The following is a 26405-nucleotide window of genomic DNA, read 5'->3' on the forward strand; positions in this document are numbered from 1 at the left end:
ATTGACGGAATTAAATTATTACCTGTTAGCTCCTTAATATTGCTTTCCATGAAGTCATGATAACGATCAATGTTAATTAATGAGCAGCCTTTTACTATAACCAGCAATTTTTGCAATTTAAAGTTATTATTTTACATTTTTAATATGCACGTCCAATTGGCTTCGCTACAAAATTGCACAAAGATGACTGGATTTTTTCCAGGTTATCTACTTTTCGATCTGCACATACTTCTAACAGTTTCATGTAAAATATTTAGAGTGGACCTTTTTTTGCTGTCAGCAGTAATTGAAAATTTTTCTTAATGTTCGAAACTCATTTTTTCGATCGATACACGTTAAGACTTTGGTTTTTTTTTTATTGTTAAGGTGAATTAATTTTAAACTATTTAAAGCTAACTCCTTTTGTATGTTTCAAGGCGACCATTTAATTATCTTTTTGTCAGTTTTGGTCCACTCTAGTGCCACTCTTTTTTTTTTCTTCTCGCTGCTCTCCCGCGGGCCCCAACTCTCTTGCTCTCCCCGCTAGCCCCAACTCTCACCCAACGCTCTCCCCGTAGACAGTGCACATGCACTGAGAGCAACGATTGTCTGGCCGTTGTTGTTGTAATTGCTATTGCTGTCATTGTTGCCCTTGTTGTTGTTGCTCGGTAGTGTGTGGTTGTTGTTGCTTGAAACGGTGATCGCCGGTGCCTGGCACCAAATGCTGCACATCAGTGGAAGCGAGACAGAGCGAGAGAGGCGAATGAAAATAAATAAATGAAAGAAAGAAATACACAGGAAAGCAACAACAAAACGACGACGCACACACAAAGGAGCAATAAAGAAATCAACAACAACCACAAGGCAGACAACGAGAGTGAAGAGCAAAAAAAAACAAAAATAAAATTGTTAATGGCTGAAAAATACCTTTTCGAGAAGGAGACGGAATACTAATAGTGGGTAAGGGGAGACATAATAAAATAAATTAAAAAAGAATATAAGAAAAACCAAAAACAACCGGCTGACCTATGATGTTATTACCGGCATTTGCCTCCCGCACCTTTTTTGCCTCCCCCTCACCCTGTGACACACCGATCGTCTCTCCCTCTCACACTCTGCGAAGCGAGACGAAAGAAGAAGAGAATGCAACAAAAACAAAGAATCATTGTGATAAAAACGAGAAACATCGGAGATGAATTCTTTGACGATTTTAAGATAAGCCAATTTATACAAATAAATATTATAACTATTTGCAGGCAAGTTGGTTTTTTCATATTTTTAAACAAATTTTAATCTGAAAATAATGCTTATTAAGTGAACTATTAGAAAATGGTTATAAAGTATTATTTTCGTGTCGACAGTGTATTGCTTTTTTAGAGCTTATGTTTACCGATAAAAATATTAATGATTTTCCGAATATTTTTAAAGCGAAGGATTCAAGCTACGAACTTAAAATTGTTGGTTATATTTTTTTAAATATTATTTTTTATTCGAATTCTGCAAATAAATATAATAAAAATAAGTATTTGTGTCAGACAGGTAAATAATACAATTATTAAAATATATTTCTTGTATATTTATTCACCTATTTTTTTAACTACAGTTGGGCAACTCTGAGAGCAACAGCAACAATTAGAGCCGGCCGGCTAGCCAGAGAAAAAAAAAGGCAGCCAAGCATTAAGCATTAAGCAGCGACTGCAAAAGCAACTGCAAATGCAACTGCGTTTGGAGATTGCAGTTTGAACTGGTTTTCACCTGAGCTTGTCAACTCGGTTTGGAAGAAGAAGAAGAGAAGAAGAAGAAGAAGGTTGGAGACGCGAAAAGCCGCTAGATTTGCCTAGAAATTGACTGGGATTCCATTTCAGATCGCCTTGGCGACCGGAATACACCAATGAGCATATTTATTGACATTGGCATGCAATTTAAATGGCCGCGACAGTTGAGCATTGAGCAAATGCCAAACCGTTGGGCGAAAGTCGACAGCAGCGGTCACAACAGTAGGTGAGTGGAATGAAAAAACAACTTATGGAAATTGCGTTACTTCTGCTTTAATTTGGTAATGTTTATTACATTTCCTTAAGCTTTGCGAAGCCCTCATATCAATGTTCTTCTTAAAAATTGCCTTTTGTAAGATATTTAAAAAATGCAAGATAAAAGTTAAAAATCACCACTGTTATTTCATAGTTTAATAACTGTGAACATGTCAAAAAACCAATATTTTAGCGATTACACAAAAACTTAGAGGGACTATGATTTTTCTTTAGCGTCTCTTAGTAAACTTAAAACATTTAATGTTTAATGTTTTATTTTTATTATTTCGAAATATTTTTGCCATATTTGTTATAATGTTACATGTGACTGAGGCGCTTAAAAGTTATTTAAAGTCTTTTCCCTAATTTGTTTTTAACAGTGTAGGGTGTCTTTGCTTAACAAAACATTGCATTAAAAAAAAAGTTTAAATATTTTTGTTACAAAGTTTGTGACTAACATTAAGAGGCACCATAAAGGATTTGATATTGATTCTGAAAGGCTTTTCTCTGCTTTTTTTTTGCAGTGTAGGCTTGTGTGTGTTTGCCTTTGGTGGTAAAGTTTGCCAAGAGCCTTTTGGGTTGGTCAAAGTATTAGCAAGTTATTTGCCCGCAACGGGGCAAGCGACCGCAACAGCAGCAACATCAGCAGCAGCACCAACAGCAGCAGAAACAAAAGGCAACTGCAACACACACTGCAATTAACTTTGCGGTCAACAGCCACCCACTGGCCAACTGCCTTTGTGTGTGTGCCCTGTCAGTGTATTGGTGAGTGGAAAGAAGAAGCAGCAGCAGTGGCTTTGGCTGCTGATGCTGCGGTTGCTGCCGGCGATGCTGCTGCTGCGGCCTGATGTTGCTGCTGTTGCTGCTGTTGCTGCTGTTGCTGCTGCAACTGATGTTGCTGCCGTCGTCTGTGATTAAAGGCCAAATGACAACAGCAACAAGCGAGTGAAAACGAGCTGCAGCTGCGATTTGGAAAGGTTGAACGAATGGCAAATGCTCATGGCATGAGTCTTCAAACTCCAATCTCCAAGCCAACACAGAAATCTATACAATACCTTATAGAACGGAAAGCATTTACTGATTTGAAAGGAATTTATATAACTTGTAATTAAATAATTCAATTTGTATTTAAAACTACCTTTTTTTATTTTGTACAGAAAATTGAACTATTGCTTGTCTCCAAATAAAAACATTTTTTTTTTGATTATTCAATAATATAAATTTAATTATTTCCCAAATATTTAAAAGAAACTAAATTAGGAAAAAAATTTCCAAACATCAAAGAAATTTTAGCACAATTTAAATAGAAAGCCATTGAACTCAAAAATTAAAGTATCAAAAATTGCAACAAAAGTCTTATAAGAATAAAACTTTAAATATAAATTGGATTATTTAATATTTTAAAATTTCTGTGGGAGTTTTGCTGTGCTCAGTCTCAATTATGCGACTACCTTCCAATAGTAGGGTATCAACGACATCGCCGTCAACTGCTTTGAGTTTGCTTGCAGTGCGTTGCATTGCATTTCATTGCATGGAAATGGGTGTCACTCTGTAACTAGCACATTCGCGATGATGATAATGCATAATAATAATGATGATGATGTTGATGATCATAAGGCTGATTACGATGAGGCAAGCGACTCCTTAAAACTGCGGCATTCTCTCGCTGGCTCGTCATCAACAGCAGCAACAGCATTAGCAGCAACTGCAATATCACAGAAGCAACAGCAACAGCGGCGTCATATTGAAACTGGAATTTGAATCCGGTTGCCGGTTGTTATGAGGTCTCCACTCAAAGACTCCCCCCCCAATGTTACCCCATCAAAATTTTGTTTGTGCCATGTTTAGTAAATGCCGTTAGAGCCATTTCTTCAGCCTTTGGCTTTTGCTCTTTGAATGGTAACTGCAGGGGGTGTGGGTTTTTGGGCCTACGAGGACACGGAAGTGTGCCTCACACTGTGGCAGAGCTGCATTGTCAGCAGCAGCAGCGCTGCTCAAATGTCAAAAGGTACCATCAGCAACAAGAACGACACGAGCAACACGAGCAACATCAGCAGCAGCAACATCAGCAGCAGCAGCCAAGCGCAATCAGCAAATTGTATTAATTGACTTTGTATTGCAATTGCTCGCCCTTTCTATTTGATATATCTTTGAAGTACACATTGCATATTGTAGTAAATTAAAAGATCTTAAAACAAGAAGGAAAGCAAACTTCGGCAAGCCGAAGTTCATATACCCTTGCAGCTATTGCATTAATTAAATACTTTTGAAAACATTTAAATTATGATTTACTTGAGTATGTGCTAAAAAAAAACATTGAAACTATGATTATTTGCAGCTCAATTATTAGATAGTTATTTTATATATTTTTATTATTTCTATGGGAGCTATATGCTATAGACGTCCGATTTTGATAAAATTTATACCATAATTCTGAAATAATTAAACATTGCTATATGTCGAAGAACTAAACAAAAAATTAAAAAACAGAAAAGTTATAATTTTTTTCATTTATTTTTCCGATTGTTCCTATGGGAGCTATATGCTATAGTCGTCCGATTTTGATGAAATTGAAACCGTAATTCTGAAATATTAAACCATTACTATATCTCGAAGAACTAAACAAAAAATTAAAAAACAGCAAAGTTATAATTTTTTTTCATTTATTTTTCCGATTGTTCCTATGGGAGCTATATGCTATAGTCGTCCGATTTTGATGAAATTTAAACCGTAAATCGGAAATATTTTACCATTACTATATGTCGAAGAACTAAACAAAAAATTAAAAAACAGCAAAGTTATAATTTTTTTTCATTTATTTTTCCGATTGTTCCTATGGGAGCTATATGCTATAGTCGTCCGATCCGGCTCGTTCCGACTTATATACTACCTGCAATAGAAAGACAACTTTTGGGAAAGTTTCATGCAGATAGCTTTAAAACTGAGAGACTAGTTTGCATATAAACGGACGGACAGACGGACAGACGGACAGACGGACAGACGGACATGGCTAGATCGACTCTCCTAGTGATGCTGATCAAGAATATATATACTTTATAGGGTCGGAAACGTCTCCTTCACTGCGTTGCAAACTTCTGACTGAAATTATAATACCCTCTGCAAGGGTATAAAAAGGAAACTGTATCAAATCAATTTAACTAAACAGTCAATCTTAAAAAGCTGAGACTTAAAGCATTCAAATGGTTCTCACAGTTTAAAAGTTAATGGGTTAGTTTAATAATAAGAAATCTTTAAAATTATTCATTTATTTTTTCAAGAAAGCAACATATTCAAAATCCCAAGTTTATTATAAGTAATTTTAAAGTCCCTTCATATTTTAACAAGTACATGATTTTAATTGACTTATAATTCGCAAAAAATTAACGTTTATATGATTTACAATTCCAAATATTTGCATGGTAATCAAATTTGGCTAATGCTGATTTTATGGCATTTACAAGCTTTGCATGTTTTTCTGCCACAATTATCGATTTGCCCTGGCTAAACCCAAAATCATGAAACATAAACTGACAACTGGCTGACAGCCGGCTAAAAGCGTTGAAAAATGTTATATTTTGTTTTATTTTGTTTCTTTTTAAACGGATTATCTTGTGAATTTCATGACATTTGTTTAATTCCCCGGGAAATCGTTGGCTTGGACATTTATCAACGCTCTTTGCTCAGCCTTCCCTTCACCATTTATTTTCCTACTCATTTTTCATTTGCCTTAATAAGCAATTGATCGCTTGTCTTGACATTTACTGTTTACACATTTCATTTTTTTTCTGTTTTTTGCTCTACCACTGTAAATACTCATAGAGTTGCCCATGAAAGTCCAACATAATATAGTAGTAGTACCGCCTGCATCAAGGGCAGAAAATCTGAAAATCTAAAAATCTGTGGCGCACATTAAAACGTTTCACTTAATTAAAATCAACGGCAAACACAGTGACTGCAAAATGACCGCCCCCATATATATAAAGAATGGTATTCCGTAGAATACAGGCGCTAATAGCCAGCGATATGTGTGTGATTTGTGTGTGTTCGTGTGTGAGAAGGAGGGCTCTGAAAAAAAAGAAAATAAGAATTCAGAGCACTGCCAAAGACGTGGCTCGAGAGCTTCCAGCATTTTTTCTACTTTGTGTGACTAACGACTTGAAATTGCGCTTATTAAGACTTCCTGATTCATAATTTCTGGCAGCACTAACAGCAACAACATCAGCAACAGCCACTACAGCAGCAATAACAACCATAAAATGGCTTACGAATGGGTATTACCCGTATCTCAATATAACACAAAAACTAATAAAATACAACTTGCTGATATTTGCATTGTACAATATTGTAGCAACTGCTGTGGAAACATTGTAATTTACTGCAAAGGGCTTGACAAATATTATACAAAAATTTATAAATTAAGTCATTTTATTGCCCCAAACCAGTTTTTTACACTATTACTAAGTTGCTAATTACGCAGATGCTTTATTAAACTCAAGGGAATACGCGAATTCTTAAGTTCTCAGTCAAGTCATATTCAGAGAGCTTTAAATTTATTGGAAAGGGCCTACAAAATGTAATACAAACTTGTTATGAAAGATTCCTTAAAGGCCATTTTATTAACCTTAACCAGTTGTTTACAATATTAAGATGTATTCATTCTGCGGTCAATATTTTGAGAGTTTTAATGCTTCAGAAACTTTGGAAAAACAATTATTCAAATGTACTGGAAAGGGCTTTAAGAATAAAATACAAAACTTGCAACGAATTAAAGCCACTTTATTGAACCAAACCAGATTTTAACAATAATACATTGTTGCCATCGAGGCAGATGGTTTATTATGTAGAATAAAATTATAAAAAAATTCTACGTCTTGATTTTGTTTAAATAAGAGGAATACGCGAGTTCTTAAGTTCCAGCCATCGATGAGACAAGCTTTAGCGAGTCTAAAAAGTAGCCAGTAATTATTGGAACATTTAGATACATTAAACAAAATCATTTTTTTTTGTTCGATACCCTGTGTTTTTTAGGCGGCAATGGCAGAAACCAGAAGCCAGCAAAGAATTTGCGGGGAATGTGGCGAGGGATTGGCTTTTCTCTCACCCCCAATCGGTTTTCTTTCCTTACATTTTTGCTCAACCTTTTTTTGTTTTGTGTTGTCTGGCTTTTGTTTTCGGTCTGTAACGATTTTTGTAATTTTATTAATTTTTTGTTTTGCCATGGAGGGCAGCTCGGTTTGAATCTCAGTGCCTTTTTTATATACGGTTTGGTTTGGCTTTGGTTTGGATTTGGTTTGGATTTGGTTTGGTTTTGGTTTTGCGGCCTGACTGCTGACTGCTTTCTTTCGATTGTCTTGCCGGGGTTTCCTCGCCCCTCGCGGCGTTCATAATTTTCGTAGGAATCGAGGGGGGAAATGGGAATGAGATTTGGAATGGGAAATGGAAATGTTGGTCATGCTGCGGGCAAGATTTTCAAGTGACACGACCAGTTACCGCCACTCACACAAACAGTTCGCTTTGTGCATTAATTTGCTGGTATGAAGTGCTAATCAATATATACATGGAGGCGGCAAATTAAGGAAATGCAATTTCCACACAGTGAGCCGAGCGGGGGGGTGGAAAAAGTCGCAAAGTCCCCCTAATTTATAAGTCAAACATGTCGGGGAATTTCGAAGAGGAATGTTTTGCGAGTCAAAGCAAGGGGATCAATGACATTTTGAATGGCGCAAAAGGATGGTGGGATAGGCGAATGTTTGGAATTTTAAATGAAAACCTACTTAACGGCATTTATTAATAATAAACTTCAGTTCCTAAACGGTACTTTAAATTAACAATGAGCATTAAGTAAAACGCATAGACAGCAGCAGCTTAAAACAACTTCATCGTGTTATTGTGTTTATAGAAGAATTTTATTACTAAGATCCTTTAAAATAATCAAGTTTTAGTTAAAAAACGAATAAATGTATAATTTTGTATGTATCTAAAAATCAAAGCGAAAAAAATTTCAATTGAGTACAAAATATTTGAATTTACTAGGTTTTTTTTACCAGTGTACATTATTTAAATTGCAAGATTTCTAGAGTTGCAGGTTTCTTAGTAATGATTCTCATTTGAGATTGGGATATATGTACTATTTTCAAATATATATAAATATAAATTACAACGTGAAGATTTCTAGAGTTGCACGGTTTTCAATAATGATTATCACTTGATATTGGGATATACTTATTTAAAATATATAATAATATAATATAACTTTAAATTACCTGGTGATCCATGGCGGTTGCGTGGTCCTTCGGTGCGCACAGCGAGCAGGGTTTCCAGGTTGCTGAGGGCCACGAGGGCCACTAGCAGCAGCGCCAGGGTTGTCAACTGGCCGCGCTGGCGGTGTTGCTGTGGTGCGTGGTGGTGCTCCAGCTCCAGCCTCGGCTCGGTGGCTCGGTGGTGCTGTGGATGGCGGTCGCCGATGGGCGAGGAAGAGGAGGAGGATGATTCTGATTCCTGCAGCGGGTCAGCGGCAGGGTTGTCACCCTCGGCGGGGTCTGGGGTCAGGGTCAGGGTCAGTGGGGCTGTCGCCGGGGGTCGCCAGCGGGAACGCATTCTGGCCTTGTTGGGCGGCTTGCGACCAAATCCGAATCCAATGCCCACGGGCGTCGGATTCATTTTTGGTTCTTTGGTCGCTACCCTGGTTTCGCGGCTTCTTATCCTGGCGTTTTTAGTCCTTGAATTCGGATTTTAGATGTCGGTGACCCCTTTTCGGTGACCTCTACTGCTCTGCCCACCGCTCTTCTTCAGTTACTTTTTTAAGTTTTCTCGTTTTGTCTGCTTTCTTTCTTTCTTTATTATTTTTAATTTTATTTTTTGGTGGGCTGCTTTAATGAAATAAGCGGAAAATTATCGCGTTTAATATTTGTAATTTATTTCTTTGTGGGCGTGACTGGGATCACTTTAAAGAGCAATTAATTAAATTTAATTCCCCCTGTCGGCCCGTTTTCGTCTTATTCCGTTTGCTCTTTTGCCTGCCAAACTTTTTTGCTTATGAAAGATAATTGCTGGCTGTCTCGCTCGCACTCTTATAGCCCCCTCTCGCTGTCTCGCTCGCGTTGGCCCTATCTCGTTTTAACACTTTTTACAATAATTGAAAAACTTTTTTCGGCTGCTTTATGTGAACTTTTGCCTTCGGCGTCTTTAAACTTTTCTCCTCTCTTTTAGCGTATTTATTTTATTTTTTTGTATTATTTTTTCGTCGTTTGTTGTATTTCAGACACTTGAAAAATAAAAATTAATATGGTGCGAGGGAGATGGCATCCTGTCGGCTGTTGTTGTTATTGCTGGCTTTCTTTTTTTTCATTTTTTCATTTTTTCATTTGATAAGGAAATTGCATATCCTTAAGAGTTTTCACTGCGCTCTTTGCACTGCAATCCTGCAAGAAGAAAATGGTGGAGGAAAAGTTAGCAAAATGTTTATCCAGAGTATTTTTCAATTTCTAAGTGAAGTACGATTAATTTTTGCGGAAAGTTTTCAATCAAGAATTTGCCCTGGCTTAATATTGTTAATTTGTCTTCAAGAATTATTTAAAATGTCTAATTTAGTTTACAAAATCCACTGTTATGCAACTGTTTTTAATATCTATTCTCCCCCATTATCTTTAAATACAATTTGAAGACTGTGACTTGGAATCAAGTGCCATTACCGCATCGAAAGCGAAAAAAAAGAAAGAAAAAAGCGACGTGGAAACGGGGAAGAAAATAGAACATTGAGCAGATTACATTAATTTAAAGCACAAATGAATTGCTCGACGAAACGAAAGCGAAGAAGAAGAAGAAGACGATGATAAAGAAGAAGAAGAAGAAAAAAAGTGAAAAACGTGGATGCAAAATAAATAAAAAGTAAAGTATTAAAAAGTGAGCAACAATCAAATACAATAGCTGGCGGAGATCAAAATAACGAGCGTTTCGATGGCTTGGGATGCCTACACTGATAAAGAAAACGTAGTAAGTCAAAGTGTTTTATGCTGAATTGAAACATTTATTTTATGATTTATGATTTTCAACCATTACGATTAATAGTTTGTTTTTATTTAATTTGAGTATTTTCGAAACAGATTTTAGCAGCCGAAAATTGAATTTGAATTTAAACCATATTAAATTAAAATGGACATTTTAATCTAATGTTTTGGTTTTTAATTAGATCAAATATTTTAATATTAAATCAGGGACTTAAAATGGATTGTATTTATATTCTTATTTTTAATTTAATTTAAATGTAACATACAATTTTTACTGTGTATTTATTTTTTATTTATTTTATTTTTTTATTTATATTTCCGTTTTTGTATCAGTCTACCAGTGGAAAATCACGCACATCGTCTCCGAGAAAAAGTGGGGGGCGAAAAGAAAGCCGAAAAGGGGGTGGTGGTTGGGTGGTTGTGTGGTCTGGCACAATAACAATAAGTGGGTGGTTCATGCGGTTAGGTCAGATTGAGGAGTAGGCCCGATGATGCCAACGAGTCAACAAAAGAAATTGCTAATGTGGGCAAATAAAAATGGAACAAAATAAAATACAAACACACACACTAAGGCAGCCCAGCACACACTCACACACACACACATTCCCAGTCAGTATTAGACATTTGAAATTGAAAATCAGTGAAACCTGTTTTCACACACAAGAGCTCACGCACGGCAAGCTTAGGCGCACAAAATTGCAAAAAAAAAAAAATAAAAAAAAAAAGAAATAAAAAAATGAAATGAGAAAATGGCAAATAGAAAATGGAAAACAAAAGAGGAAAAACCAATGCACAGACACAGAGCCAAAGATGGGGTCAAAGATGAAATGCACTCAAAGCACAGAAAAAAAGAGAGCCAGGAAAAAAATATTATATAAATTGTCAACAACTTGAAGGAATTTTAATAAGGCGGAAAAATATATACATTGCCATCTTAGATATTTGCAAATGATGTATTATTATAAACACTTTCAAAGAAAGAATGTCTACTTCATTTAAAATGCTCTTTTAAACGAAAATAAACAAATAAAATATTTTTTGCAAATTGATTAAGTTTTCAAATGTAAAAATAAAATTAAAATAAAATATGAATTCCAGTTTTTATTAGCAGGAAATTTTGTTTTTTTTTTATCCAACTACACTTAAAACTAAATTCCTATACTCAAAGAGTCTTTTTAATCTTTTAGGTATACTTTACAACATTTCATGTTGAAAGTGTGTCTGTTTTTTTTATCTAGGACATAGGGGACCATTTTGCACATATTTCCCTAGGCCTCGTTGAAAAATCACTCGCACCTCTGCCATGCAAGTCTCTGGAAAATGAAGGAAATTTCTGCAGGGAAAATACAACAACGCCTATGGGCGTTGGGCTATCATCAACATGAGCATTTAGCCCGTGGCCCATCATCATCAGCGACATTTCGCTACCCAAATGAAAAGTTACGCAAATCAGCAGCAGCTGCAGGGATCACCATGTGCACAGAAAAAAAATTTGATAAAAAATGGAACGGTAAAAAAAAAATCTGACGAGAATTCATAATATAAATATTTCATTTATAAATTAAATATTAAATCATTATTTAAAATACAATGCATATTAAATTGCATGAATTAACACTCAAATGTTTTATTTAACGTGTTAAATATTAGTTTTAAAATTTATCCTATTTGAATTGAATACATTTCATTTCAGTTAAACATGTTTTTAATTTTACTTGAAGTTTTAGGTAAAAAGTCAAATGACAAATCGTAAAAGTTGTATATATTTTTTTAATTTAAAAGCTAAAAACAGCAGTGTATGCGAAAAATATTTTAATTGAGTACAAAATATAAAAATATATGAATTTACTACGTTTTTTTATCAGTGTATCAATTTGATGTTCTCAGGCCATTGAAAAATGTAAAATTGATATTTCTTTATTTATTCGAACAAGTTAAAGACCAAATTGAAACGGAATCTATAAAAACTAGTATGAACTCTTTTTTTTTTTTTTTCTGTGTCATGAGGGGTGGTGGGTGGCATATTGATGGAGGGGCGCGTGTTTTTTTTTTTTGGCCAGGCCTTGCACACCTGTCCGTTTTCATTACGCGGCAGCCAAGAAATTGCCAAAGCCATTTTCGAAAATGGCCACAAAACACAGAGGCGGCGGTGGGAAAAATGAGCCAAAGGAGGGGACATCGTCATAACTTGAAATGGAAATAGGGCAGGGGCACGGGGAATGGGGAATGGGAAGGGAAAATGGCCTGCCTAACGATCCAATCACGCGACCATCTCAAAGCACGGCTCCCCCAGAAAATCATTTTGGATCTGGATTTATTGCACTCCCCGCTTGAAAACCAGAGAATCCCGCTAATGTTCGCGCTGAAAAGCTCTCAGGAAAAACAAAAAAAAAAATGGAAAAATGGAAAACTAGGGGGACGAAATGTGGAAGAAGAAGAAGAAGGTGTGTGTGTGTTTGGTGGCTTATAAGATATCCAAAGACGGCACCGCAAAATGTGTTTTTCGGGCATCAGGTGCGCATTATGTCAGGAATAAGAAATATGATAGCAACAAAACCAAAACCAAAACCAAAATAAATATAAATACAAATTTACAACAATCAAAAGAAGAGGCCGTCGACCAGCCAATAATAAATAAAAATAATGCCATAACATATATATACTCCAAAGTAGAGAAAAGTTGCGAACAACACAGCAAAAACAGGCAGTCCCAATTGAAATATTTAAATTTTTTGTTTCACATTAAGGAAAAGGTATTTCAGGGGAAGGAGTTCAGTGGCGAAGAAATAAAGCGGAAAATAAATAACAAATTGAAGAAGAGTCAGGGAAAAAAGGAAAAGCGTTTTACACAAGGGAATTGGTTGACATAATATTGAGTTCCTAAAAAAACACTCAAGACTTGAGGGCAATTTAAAGAGACCTTGTTTAATAAAAAAATTAAGTTCTTATATAAAGTTCATTGAAAATTTGTCTTGTTTTTAGGTAAATACACAAATTATTAGGATAATAAGACGAAGGTTATTTATTTCCGAAACAAATTTTGTGAGATTAGTATACAATACATTTTGTATTCGCTAATTAATTATAAGTATTTTTCCTTGGGTATTATTAATAACTAATAATTTTTTTTAAACTTTATATCACTTCGATTTAATAAACAAATGAAGTTCTTATATGAATTTCATACAAAATTGTATTTTTTTTAAGTAAATGTACTTATTATTAAGATAATAAGACAAATGGGAATTTCTTTGTGAAACATAATTTCGCTATTTAAATATAAAATTCTTTTTTTACTCGCCAAAATAGTTATATTTTTTTCTTTTATTTAAAACTTTTGTTAAAATTTCACTGCTCTTAAAGGCACACGAATTGAAATATTCAATTGAAAGAAAAAAATGTCCGACCAATTTCCCACACCCCATTTTTCGTTTTTTTCTTTGACCTTCTGCCATTGTCAACCAAATGCTGATGGAGGTTGATACGCCTCCTGACCCCTGACCCCCGACCCCTGACCTCTGACACCGACCCCGCGCTTCTTTGAGTTTTCCTTCAGCTGGGCAGCAACTAGTCAGCAATTTGCCACCGCCGCCCCATTTTTTTTGCCGGTTCTCACCTTGATTCATCATTGTTTTGTGTGTTCTGGCTTTGATATGCTTTGATATGCTTTCATTGCGAGGTTTGCGATTTTCGCATGGTGGAAAATGGGGGGACTTTGTATAAAGAGCGGGGTGGTATTTTGTTGGCTCTGCTTTTGACAAATCGGGGCTAAAAATTCAATGGCTTTCCAACGTTTTTGCATGCAGCGACAGCAGATAAAAAGACGTTGTGTGATATCACAGAAAAAACATTCCATTAAAATAGGATTTTAACATTTCAAAATATTCACAAATGTAGATTCTAAAGTTTAGTTTTTTAAGTAAAAAAAACATTATGGTACAAGAGAGGAAAATATTCAATGAAAAAGTGGAAATAAGTATTTAAACATACTCCCATGTTTTATTCTAAAGCTTAGATTATGTACTAGACGGCTTAAAAAAAAGAATTGTTAAAATAAATATCTGATTATTGATTTCAAAATGATATATTTAATATTTAAAGATTAAATTAAGTCTTTAATAATAATAATACAAAATACAATGCATATTGAGTTGCATGATTTATTAATAAAATATTTTAATTTAGTTTATTTTATTTAACAAAAGGGAAAGTGAGTACAAAATATTGGGATTTACTATGTTTTTATTATTAATATTCCTCTTTAAATTTTCTAGATTTGCTATTTATTTATATATTATTTTATATCTTTAATTTCATTTTTATAATCCTAAATATTAATAAAAATAGTTAAAACATTTTTTAGACGTGCTACTTTAAAACATTGTTCTGCTAAATTTTGTTGTACTGTGTTTGGGCCATGAGAATACAGGTAGAGTCACCTTTTTCGCACCCTTTTTCGAATCTTCTTGGGCTTGTTCTTTATTTAAGCAAATCTTTTTGCTTTCCTCTTTTTTCGCAAGCTTTAAGAAATTCTTCGTTCTTCATTCGTTTTTGCTTGATGTGGTGACGACTTTTGCTGTTTCATTCTTCGGCTTTTCCTCGTTCTTCTGTCTTCTGTTTTTGGTCTTATGTCTACTGTCTCTCTGGGTTTCTGTTATTTGGGTTAAATATCCGAGTGAAAACTGTGTTAATGGGTGAAGTTTATATATATATATCTGCATATGGCCATTTATGTATGTTCGCAGCTCGCAGTTTTCTAGCTGAGTTTGCATTTGGCCAGCAGTTTGGTCAACGTTGCAGAAAGTAAGCGGAAAAATAGTTTGGTACCTTTTTTAGACATTCTCTCATAAAAAAAATATTACGAAAATTGGCTTAGTTTTTTGGTAAATAACGATAATAAGATTTTGCATATTATATTATATATTTTTTTAAAAATATATAAATAAATTTAGACATAAACTGAACTTTAAAATACATTAAATAAAATATTTTATTTTGGTATTGTAACTTTTAGGAAACTCCCTTAAAGAAAATATAATGAAAATTGGTTTATTTTTTGGTAACTAAATTTAGATTTTTCATTTTCTTTTTAGATTCTATTTAAAAAATGTATTGAAATAAATGGAAAAAACCTGAGTAGTAGAAAATTAGAACAGAGTCTTTAGAAAATAATAATTCAGACTTAAAAAATGAATTAATTAAAATAATGTAATTTTGTATTGAACTTTTACCCTGAACTCTACTTAAATGAAGAACAATGATAACATCATTTGCCCTGCAGTAAAGCATTTTGCCGATAACATTTAGGTAATTCAGCTTGAAAGGAAAACAGAACGAAAGAACCCGAAATAAATCTAATTCCTCGGCTTTCCATTTACACACTCGAACACAGTGCTGCATAAAAGTTATGCAACGGCAACATAAATCAATTGCCTTCGTCATTTTCATTTATTTATTACGATGTTTTTTTTTCCTTTTTTGTTGGCCATTGAAAAGGAGGTGCAAGGCAGCTTTTTCCCCCCGCTTAATCCCTGTTAGCCCACCCCCTTAGCCTTCCTTTTAACCCTTTTACACTGCCCGCCTCACCTGCGCGACGACAATGGTAAATATTTTTATTGTATTTCCTTGGTGTTTGTGTTGAGCTCTTTTCCCAGGGACCCCAATTGCGATTGCGATGCCGATTTCGATGCCGATCCGGATCCCGATCCCTTTTGCCACTGCTTTACGGCTTCGATTTCAATTTTCGGGCCCAAGGGCAGGTTGGGCTTGGTAAAAGGGAGTGACGAAGGGGGCCTGCCAACAGTCAGCCAGAAATCCCTTTTGCCACTTTTGGACATTGCCATTTTTCGCTTGCCACACACAGGCAGTTGTACATCCAACTGATATTTATATGGTTGGCTGCACAAAGCTGGGTATGTTGAACTTTTCCAACACAATTAAATAACTACAAGTATACTATCATTTTAATAATTAATTATACAAATAGAATATTAAGCTGTGGTTTCCTTTTTAAAGTTATGTTTAAAAAAAAGCAATTATAAGGTAATAAATACATATTTTAGCTTTACAATTGTTTGTAACTTTGAATGAAATGAATTTTAAGAAATAATTTTAAATTTTAATTATGGGTCTCAAAAAATATATATAGCAATAAAATGTATTGTAAGTCAATTTTTATTCGCTTCATTTAAAACTGTCTTTCTTATGTTTTTGTTTTAAATTATGTATACGAATCAGATATTACATATTATAACTTTAAAAAATTGTGAAACTAATAATAAATTTGAATCATGGGACACTTAAAAAATTATTGCTTAACTTCATTATATATAAGCTTCATTTGCTTAAATTGCACATTTTTCTTCTATATTTATGATAAAATAATATTAAATAGCTAAAAATATAATAAATCTAAAAGTTAAAACTTTTATATAACTTTGGTTTACCCTCGACATTTAATTTTCTAGCATAAATATATTTAAACTGTATTGTCAGTATTTTTCCGTGTGTTTTACGTTGTTTTTCTGTACAAACACCAAAATTCTTCGAATAGACTCCGCATTGAACTCGCCTTTGAGCACTAAAAGCGGGAAATTCGGAACAGAAATCGAAGATTTCATAGGTTCTTTTCTTTTTTTTCTTATTTTTCATGTTTTTTGGTTTTTTGTTTTTTTTTCTTGGGAAAAGGATGAGTGTACGTGAGACGGTGGAAAACCTTTCGGGGCTTTTCGGCACGATTATCCCTTTTCTGTGCACTCAATTTGCTGGGTGAAAACGCTGGAGTGGGAAATTCGTTGAGGTGCTTATGCCCTTTGAACCTTTGCCCACTGACTGAATGAATGACTGACTGAATGACTGACTGAATGAGTGAGTGAGTGAGTGAAAGAGTGAGTGACAGCACATCGCTGCTGCCTGGCATTAAATGGCTTTCCAGCCTTAAGCTATAGAGTTTCGCTTTTGTTTTCACACGGCATCGGTTTTCGGTATCGTTGCTATATATACACCTGTACATCTATACACCCATACACCATATTCTATATGTGATGTCTAGACACAAATTAAAACCGAACAAATAATAGTTCCGAAGACCTCGAGGGCCGGAGAGCACAAGTCCCCAATACCCCAATACCCCAAATCCAAAATCCCAAGTCCAAAGCCATTAATCACAATCAGCAATCGGTTAAGGGGAGCCAAATCATGCCGAACAGCAACCAGATTAGTGCCAATAATAATAATAATGGGAATAATAGCTCAACTGTCATTCAAAGATTTATATACCCACAAAACTTCAAAAGGGGGGGGTGGGTGGCACAGTTTTTTTTTTCTCATTTTCCGTTCTTGCTCTTCTTTACAAAAACTGAAGCGGAAATTTACGCATCAACCAGCATAATTAATGTCCAAATAGCAATGGCAAAATGACAAAATCACAAAAAGATTGTTCGGCGGAAATTTCGGGAGCGGAATGGTTAATTACAGTGCAAGAAAGAAAGCTTTAAGATCAACTCAAGATTAGAAAAATCTTTTAAAATGTAGTAAGCGCTTTTAAATGCATGAAATAATATAAGCAGAGATACCAGACGTGTAAATTAAGTCCCAACTTAACATGTCTGGCAACTCTGCTTGTAATACTGTTTCAGCTTATTATAAGAACTTCTACCATCCAAGGGGAAAACTAACTAGCAATAAAGCCAAGTAAAGACAAAAATAATAAATTATCTTTTAAGGAAAAATTTAATTTCAATTGTTTATTTTTACGTCCGGCTTGCCACCTATTTTAAAGCGAGTTAAGTTCGTTGCGCGTCACCCTTTCAGGCATTTGGTCTCAATTCAAAGTCAACAAATACATAAAACGTATTGCCGCATTTTAAAAATGATTTCCCATTAAACATAGTATATAAAATCGAATACTATCTTATATATCCCTTAATTTTCGCGAAGTGTAGCTTCAGATTGGCCCTAGACAAAGGTCAATTTCGGCCTCGTTGTTTTCCTTCATTTTTTTTCTGTTTAAAGGAAGTCGAAATGATGCGGGCCCCCAGAAACGACGACGACGCTGATGGAAAATTGAGGGAGAGGCAGTGGTAGAGGCAGAGGAAGAGGAAGGCGACGAACTGCATCCGGAAAAATTAGTGAGCGGAAAATGGGAAAAAATCTGCGCTCAAAGTGAAAGCCATAGCCAAAGTCAGAGTCAGAGTCAGAGTCAGAGCCAATAGATAGGCACACAGAAACCGGGCTGCAGTTGAGAGTGATGGAATGAAATGGACTTGACTCGACTCGACTCCAGTCGAGATGACTTGACTTGACAGCCGGCCCAGCTGAAGTGTCGAATGTTGTTGTACATTTGCCTGATTTTCACAGATTTTTCCCTTCTTGCCACTGGCTTTTTAAAGGTGCGACAGCCGACACACCCAAAAAAAAATCCCAATGAAGATAGACAGAAGCCTCAGCCAAGGCGGAAATATGCTACACTGGAGTCTGCAAAAAAAAAAAAAAAAATAATAATACAAAAAAAAAAAAACTGAAAAATGAAAAAATGGGGAGGAGCAGTCACAGTTCCAGCCAGCTGCGCCCAATTTCAATTTCAACTTCTTCTTCTCTCTCTCACTCTCTATGGGCAGCAAAATAACAATTTTCAATAATAAAAATGTTGGCCAAGGGGAACGAAAACCAAAAACTGATTGAATCGCGGGGTAAAAAGGGGCCTGAGTGGAGCTGTTTTTGGTGGAGAGATGACGATCTATTGCTCAGCTGACCATGGCTGGCATCTAAAGTCAATCCAAACTCTAAACAAAAAGTAAACTGAAGAAAAAAGAAATCAACTGAAGATGTAAGTTTGTAACTGATGGATGTCATGTGGTGTCAGGGGAAATAAAGCCAAAAAAATTGTGGGACAAGTTGGTTGGAAAATACCTTACATTTAAAAAATCCGAAATTTAAAACTGCACAAATTGATTAAATTGTTCCTATATTTAAGTAACATAACTTACTTATTCTCCGCTAAATAAATCTTTCTGTCTTAATACAACTAATTTTGTATTTCCTAACGTTTATTTTACTTATTTTTATTATTTCTCATTTTGTTAAATAAGCATCGAAATTAATTTATTACTTTTAATAAATTCATTCACACTTGCTTCCAATGTTTCTGAACAAATTAAGCACATGAGCAACAGATGATATATCTAATAAAACAAGAAAAAAAAACAATTTTTAATGTTATATCTTATAGTTTAAATTTAAATTAAATATATTCAAATTTCTACGCAGTATTTAAGCTGTAGAATTGGAATTAAAAATCATGTTCTCTTTGATAAGTCAAAAGTTGAAACTTTAGCAAAGTTATCTCATATAATTAATCTGTAACAAATCAAAACTAAACTAAATATTCTCAAATTTCCAGACAAGCAATTTCCAATTCAGAAGGAAACGATGGGAAATGTAGTTGGTATTGTGGAAATATTTGATTTGTTCTGATACCAGTTATTGAATTGTGGGCAATAAATCACACTTGAAAGAGCACTTAAGCGAAAGAATCTCACTTAATAATTCTCTAATAAATGAAAATGGATGTATCACTTAAGTGAAAGTATCTCACACGTCCAGACTACCCACATATGTGACAATAACAAATTTCGGTTTTTTAAAAATAAGATCCCAAGCCACTGTTTTCTGGCGGTCGCACAATCATTTCTATTCGAGGGGCATTTTTTTTCTGTCCCTGCAATTGGTTTGCTCGTTTTTATTTTTTCTTTTTATTTGTTTGGCAACATTGAACTTGAATGTGTTTGGCCTCGGCAGTGCGTTCATATCGAATTTATTGGCAAACATACGTATACATATAGACAGATTTCGAGTAACATGCTTTTACAAACACAATCCAATCAAAATGTACGTTTGGCAAAACAATAAAACGGACAATGGTGGATAGAAGCCAGCAGAACCAGAATCTAGAAAATCAAATCAAATCCATTAGAATGCCATGTAAACGATTTGAAAAATGCGTGCAAATTCTATTAGATTGTACACTGGTACCAAAAATCGTAGTATATATTAATATTATAGAAACTATTTAAAAACTAATATTTAAATATTAATTAATGCAATTTCTTTTGCTTTTTATTTAATTTAAATATTCTATATCAAATTTTGAATTCAATAGTCAGATATTTCTGTGCACTATTCAATTTTTGTGCGAGTGTAGAGTTGTTTTATGCGTTTTTGTTGTTATTCCTGGCCACCTAATGCGATTTAATGGCCGCACATTTTCGAGGGGATCCGCCACGCCCCCAAAAATATATGGGAGGCACATATGCCCCATGCCGTTAAGTCCACATACAATTAATCACGGCTTGGCGCTTCTCAGCACAACAAAACAACGAAAACAAAAAAATAAAGACAGTGGAAACAATTTGCCCTCCACATGTTTCATTGAAATATATATCCAGATGTTCAGAGTCAGAGTCAGCAAATGTTCAGGCACTCGTAAATTATAATGTCATCGATAACTGGATACTCTGTATGCAGTTCAGTTATTCAATACCTTTGATTTCACTTATGCTAAAATAAGCGATATCCATTTCTTGGATTAGTCATAAATTTATCGCATTGCAATGCAGGATGTCTGTAAAATGATCTAAAATCAATAAATTCGTTAATTGTGAGTCTGTAAAATCGAAAAGTTTTTGTTTTAATTGTTGATTTTAAAACTACACTAATAAACAAAATGGAATAGTACACTTAAATATCTGACTATTGCACTCAACATTTTATTTTTATTATTTAATTAAAATTTAATTACATTTTAAGTCCAATGAAAAATGTTAATAAAAACCGGAATGGATAAAAACTAAAGAGTAAGATATTTGAAATGAATATTTAAATATTTGTGAAACTAAATTTATATATTAAATTTTTTTTTTAATTAAAATCTTTATGAAACTTCAATCTTCTCCAAATATCTGGTAAATAAAGTAAACTCCAACTGGATTGGCAGAGCATTTCGTTGACCAAGTGCAAACACGAAATGAAGGCAATAAAAGCAATTTATTAAATCGTCACATGATCGCAGAACATTTTTGTTTGTTAACGATTGCATTTGTATTCTTTAATTTCTTTATTTTTTAGTTTGTTTTTCTTTTTTTTTTTGCCTTTGGTATTGGTTTTCTACCTGTCTGTCGGTTTTGCATATTCACTCACTCACTTATCTCAATGCGTTTACCATTTATGTTTCGAAATATTGTATATGAAAGAGAGGACTTGAAATGAAATTCATCGGCAAATGACCAAAAACCGAAATGAACATCAGCAATATTCGTGTTCCTTTTTTTAATTTCCAGTCACGTTCGGTTATTTGCTTTGTCTTTTGCACATTTTACGACTTCCAAAAGGCTCCGAAAAAATAAGGAAAGCTGCGGAGTGGCGGACTTCCGATGGCAATCGATATAATTAGCTTAACCCATTTTGGCGTGTTCTTAAAAAAAAACAAAAAAACTTCAGTGCAGCTACTTGAAACTCACGTGGGTTTCACAAGATGCTTTCGCACAATGAGACATTTTAAAGTCACTTGTGTTTTATTTAAACCTTTATCCATCAGAATATGGATGTATGCATACAATCAGAATGGTCAGAAAAATTTCGTAAGAGCTTTAAATATTAATTTTAAATATAAATTAAATTAAATATTTAGATAAAAATTTATGATTTTTTAATCATTTAAAGACTTTGATAAAATGTATATATATTTTTTAACCAACTTAAGAAAAGATGTAAGTCAACAACTTGTGGTTATTAATCTGCTAAATTAAAATATGTAACAAATGTATTGAAATATGTTTATATTTTGGTTTTGTTTAATTAAGATACTCCATCTTTTGTCACCTTTCTGCCCGTATGTTATGAATATCGATACCCCCGCTATAAATTCGAAACTTTCAAAATTGGGTGGATGTCGCTCGAGGGCTTCTAATTACCCCGCTTAACCCCTCTTTAACCCCTATTTTAGCAGCCCTGGCACACATGCAAACATTGCAAACACAGATTTTCTGCGAAATGGGAAAATGGGAAAATGGGAAGCCATAGGAAATGATTGCAGGCCAGCCTGCATCGATAATTATTTTAATAGATCACCCTCGAAACGCGATTGTCTTCCTACTACCTACTACCTAGTACCTACTACCTGTTGCCCAGTTGGTCGCTTTTTTGCCCCTCGCGGCAACTGGCTAATGTGAGGTTTCGCTTTACATACGCTGGCGCACTTCGTAATTTTCAACTATTTTCCATTTCCATTATTTTCCCTGGCCAAACACACACACACACACACACACACACAAACAAACACAACACACACACAGCTTAGGAAATCACTGTAGATGTAACCGCACAACAACCAAAATAACAAAAACAAAACGAAACGCTTTAGTCGAGTGCCCCGCCTATTAGATACCCATTACTCAGCTGACTTATTTTAAAAAATAATTATTTATTAAGTGGCGCCATCTGCCGAACTGTAGGGTCACTACTACTAGCCGCACCTAAATTCTATATATCATAATAACTACTGTCATAATGGCTAGATTTTCAAATTTTTATATAAGTAGATAGATTTTGATGGAATAAACATATTCAGCTTAATAACTTGCGATTTGTGGGCGTTGTAGTGGGCGTGGCAAAATTTTAAAATAAAGTTTTGCTGCATGGGCATAGCTAATATATGCATGATAAATTCCATATGTCTAGCTAGAATGGTTGTCGAGATTTCAAAGTTTAACTTAGAACAACCAATTTACATACCTGATACATACTTTTTAAGGAATACAACATACCCTTTCAGTCTACAAGTAACGGATATAAAAAATACACAAAGAGAAAAACCAACACAGTGCGAAGGAGATGGGGAAGGCGAATGCGAAGACGAAGACGACAAAAGGGTCATTCACATTGCGGTGTGCGTGGCCCCCCCTTTTTTTTAAGGCCCGTCTGAAACAGGGCTAAAAGAGGGGGTGGGTTGTGGGTAGCAGTGCCAAGTATATAGTACCGGGGTATTACAAGTAGCGGATACCGGGCTGGCTTCAAAGCAACAGGCGAGAGACAACCAAACGGCAAAGCAACAATGCCAACAAGTATCTGGATCTGTGTCTGTCCACGTTTGTTTTCTGCGGTATCTTGTGAATACATTAGCGACTCAAAAATGTGTAGAGACCAAACGCCGCTGAAGATAGGTAAAAAACAACAGCAAAGTAACAACGACCGTTTCAAGCCAAACATGTGCGAAAAGATGTTCGATGGCCGCTCAGAAATAGCGAAAATTGTGTAATGAAAGCTCGTCAAGCAAATCACTTGAGATGCAGATACGCTTAAATGGGCCCGCAAAGGTTGAAGATACTCTTGGAAATTGTTTTCGGGGGAAAAGTCCATCCATTTACAAAGTTATTTAGTGTTATTTATTTTTTAAAACCCTTATAGGTATGATTTTACCATTTCTTAAATTATATCAAATTAAATATCCACAACTTAAAAAGGTAGTCTCCCTAAAGGCCTTTTAACTTTTAAGTTTAACTTTGTTATTTCAGTTCTTATCCCTAAACAACACTCTTTAATAGTTATAAATCACAGAAAAAAAGCTTATGTCTTAGTATATTTGGTATCCATACGTTTTAGTTGTCAAACAAACATTAAGAATAGAATTATGTATAAAATAGAACTAAGATTTAACCATCATCATTATCCAATATGTATCCACAACGATATTCTGCTTCATTTAATAGCCCCACAATAATATAAGTAATTTGTTTAATCTCTAGCTTCGCTGCTTCTGTATTCTTCACATCGACTTCTTATGCTTTTTCGTATTTTTTGCCTAATTTTTGTTATTTTTTTGTGGATTGGTAATTGTGGCCAGCGTATCTAAGTATCTGAGTATCTGAGTATCTGAGTATTTGGGTATCTGCCGCCTGGCGCTCGTGTATCCGTGCGGTCGTCGCTTTCTTTTTTCGGACAGTTTAATGAACACAGGAAACGGAAATCGTTTCGTGAGTGTCTTTGTGTGTGTCTGCCAAATCAGTTAGAAAGAGACAAAAAATATATAAGAGTGAGAGAGGGAGAGATGGAGAGATGGAGAGATGGACAAACATTTTCCATAATTCACGTCTCGGAAAATTTCCAAAACATATCTGTTTTATGTGAAAAGTTTTTCGGTTATGCCAGAGTTCAGTTTTCGTTTGATTTTCCGCTTGCTTTATTTCAGTTGTTCATTAATTAATTGCATTTGATTTTGCCCGCGCCGAAAGCGTATTAAAAACAAAGTTTCAAAACTATTTAAAACAGGATGACTTTGTTCTGTTTGAATTATTTTCTTTTTTTAGTTTTTCTGCCGCGAGCGTTTACCGTGCATACTAACTGGCCATAAATGCGAGCAGCAGCAACTGGCCCGACGGCAACACAAAAAGTTTCATGAAAGAAGCATCAACAGCAACATCAACTCCAGCAGCAACATCAACTACAGCAGCAACATCAGTGCAAACAACATCAACAACAAAAACGCAATTAGCAGCAGTAACAACGCCAGCAACACTTACAACAGCAACAGGCAATAGCAGCAGCAACAGCAACAGCAACAGCAACAGCAGCAACACGACTAACAACAGCAACATATGTGCGCAAGAGCAACATCAACAGCTTGAGATGAAAGCGGCAAGTGCAATCCAATTTATAAAATCATAAAACTATGCCCAACAAGTGGAAAATAAAGGAAATCCTGCACTTATAAAGTTTGTTTAACAATAAAAAAGTAAGAGAAACTTGATGAAATTTGAAGCGATTTTGGAAAACTAGCCCCCTTCCTCCCCCCCCCCAAAAAAAAAAAAAGCAAACGTTTCTGAAAGCATTTTAAAGGCAAATGTTTTTTATTTGATATGTTCCCACAAAATATTAGTTTTTCTGAAAGTTTGAAAAACTTTTTAAGCGAAAATACAACTTATGTTTACGAAGTAAACATATAAAATTATTTGTGACAATTACAAATACTGCGATTATTGCAAAAAAAAATGTTCTGCTTTAATAAAGTAATCAAAAATCAGTACTAAAAGTATACATTTTACCCTAAATAAAAATGTATTAATTTAGGAGAAATGAGTAATAATTCTTTGAATTCTTTGGATATAGTTATCTATATTGAGTCTGAAATAAAAAACTTGTGCAGAAACAGAGAAGTGAAATGAAAACCAAAGCGAAACCGAAACCGAAACGAAAACCGGCAACCAAAAAAGAGAGCCAAATTTAAAGTGTTTGCCTTCAAGCCATAAACAAGAAACAATTGTTTTTTAGCAAATGAAAACAAAAAGTTAAATACAGGGAAATGAATACATCGAAAAAAACTAGCGCGAAATGTGTTAAACCAAAAACAATATCTATATTTATTTTTAGAATCAATAAAATTGTAAGCATACAAACAATTCTTACTAATGCCTTTTTAAATGCCTTTTCTTTACCTTGTTTATTGTTTCGTATACATCTGTAATGCTCTGAAATAAGATTATTATGCAAAATCATTGAAATTTATATTTATTTGCTTAAAAAACATTAAATTTTATAATGGTAATATTTTTTTCAGTGCTATAGTTTGCTGCTGACTCCTCTATCTTTTCCCGTTTCTTAGCTTTTTGTTGTTTCTATAATTTAGCTACCTACGTTTGTTGTTGACGATGAGGATGCTGCCAGCAGCAACAATAAAAACAACGAAATACAACAACAACAACAACAGCCAGCGGTAGCAGCATTAAAAACAACAACAAAAGCGAAGGGAGAGTTACGTTGCCGGGCTCCCAAGCCCATTAAAACTGAACGTAAACCAAAAAATTAGGTTGCCACCAGACACACTCTTACACATACATACAGATAATCACACAGATACTCAGACACACAGATACTCAGGCACACAGATACTCACTTACACACACACAAAAACACATCGCAAACTTTGAGTCACTTGAAAATTTTTAGATGCCCGACAACAACTGTAGTTTTGGGTTGGGGAGCAGGGCAAGGAGTTGTGGGTGTACTATACTAAGAGGTACAGGGTTCGGGTACAGGGTACGGGGGTGCAGAGTTCGAGACCAGGGGCCCGCACCTTTTTGCCATATCTCTCGCATAGCCGAAAATAATGAGCATACAAAATTTATGAAACACATGAAACACCATGAAGGAGAGATGGATATGTGAAGATGAAGAGAGAAACGAACACAGATACGACGAGGGTTAGGAAAACTACATATAGAAAAAAAGAAAAAAATTAAAATAATTTTTTTTTTCTCATCCTATTGTCCTAAGGTTTTGCTTAAAATAGGTAAGGGAAAGAAGAAAAAAACCTTTACTTCACATTTATAACAAAAGATTT

General features: G+C 34.7%; 1 protein-coding gene and 1 long non-coding RNA gene across 2 annotated transcripts in view; one reads left to right on the top strand and one right to left on the bottom strand.

Moving 5' to 3' along the window:
• Positions 1–9068, bottom strand: part of LOC128264737 (low-density lipoprotein receptor-related protein 2) — a 135186-nt gene extending 126118 nt beyond the window's left edge. Inside the window, 1 exon segment of the mRNA XM_053000393.1 lies at positions 8273–9068. Coding sequence (XP_052856353.1) covers positions 8273–8669 — 397 coding nt within the window. The 5' untranslated portion in view covers positions 8670–9068.
• On the top strand, positions 591–24843 carry LOC128264742 (uncharacterized). The gene is made up of 5 exons (XR_008268761.1): positions 591–939; positions 1583–1786; positions 1845–1980; positions 9673–10001; positions 24376–24843. It is a non-coding gene; the product is annotated as an uncharacterized LOC128264742 (long non-coding RNA).
• The last annotated feature ends 1562 nt before the right edge of the window (positions 24844–26405 follow it).

This window comes from Drosophila gunungcola, unplaced genomic scaffold, assembly GCF_025200985.1.
Source record: "Drosophila gunungcola strain Sukarami unplaced genomic scaffold, Dgunungcola_SK_2 000077F, whole genome shotgun sequence".
Classification (NCBI taxonomy): domain Eukaryota; kingdom Metazoa; phylum Arthropoda; class Insecta; order Diptera; family Drosophilidae; genus Drosophila; species Drosophila gunungcola.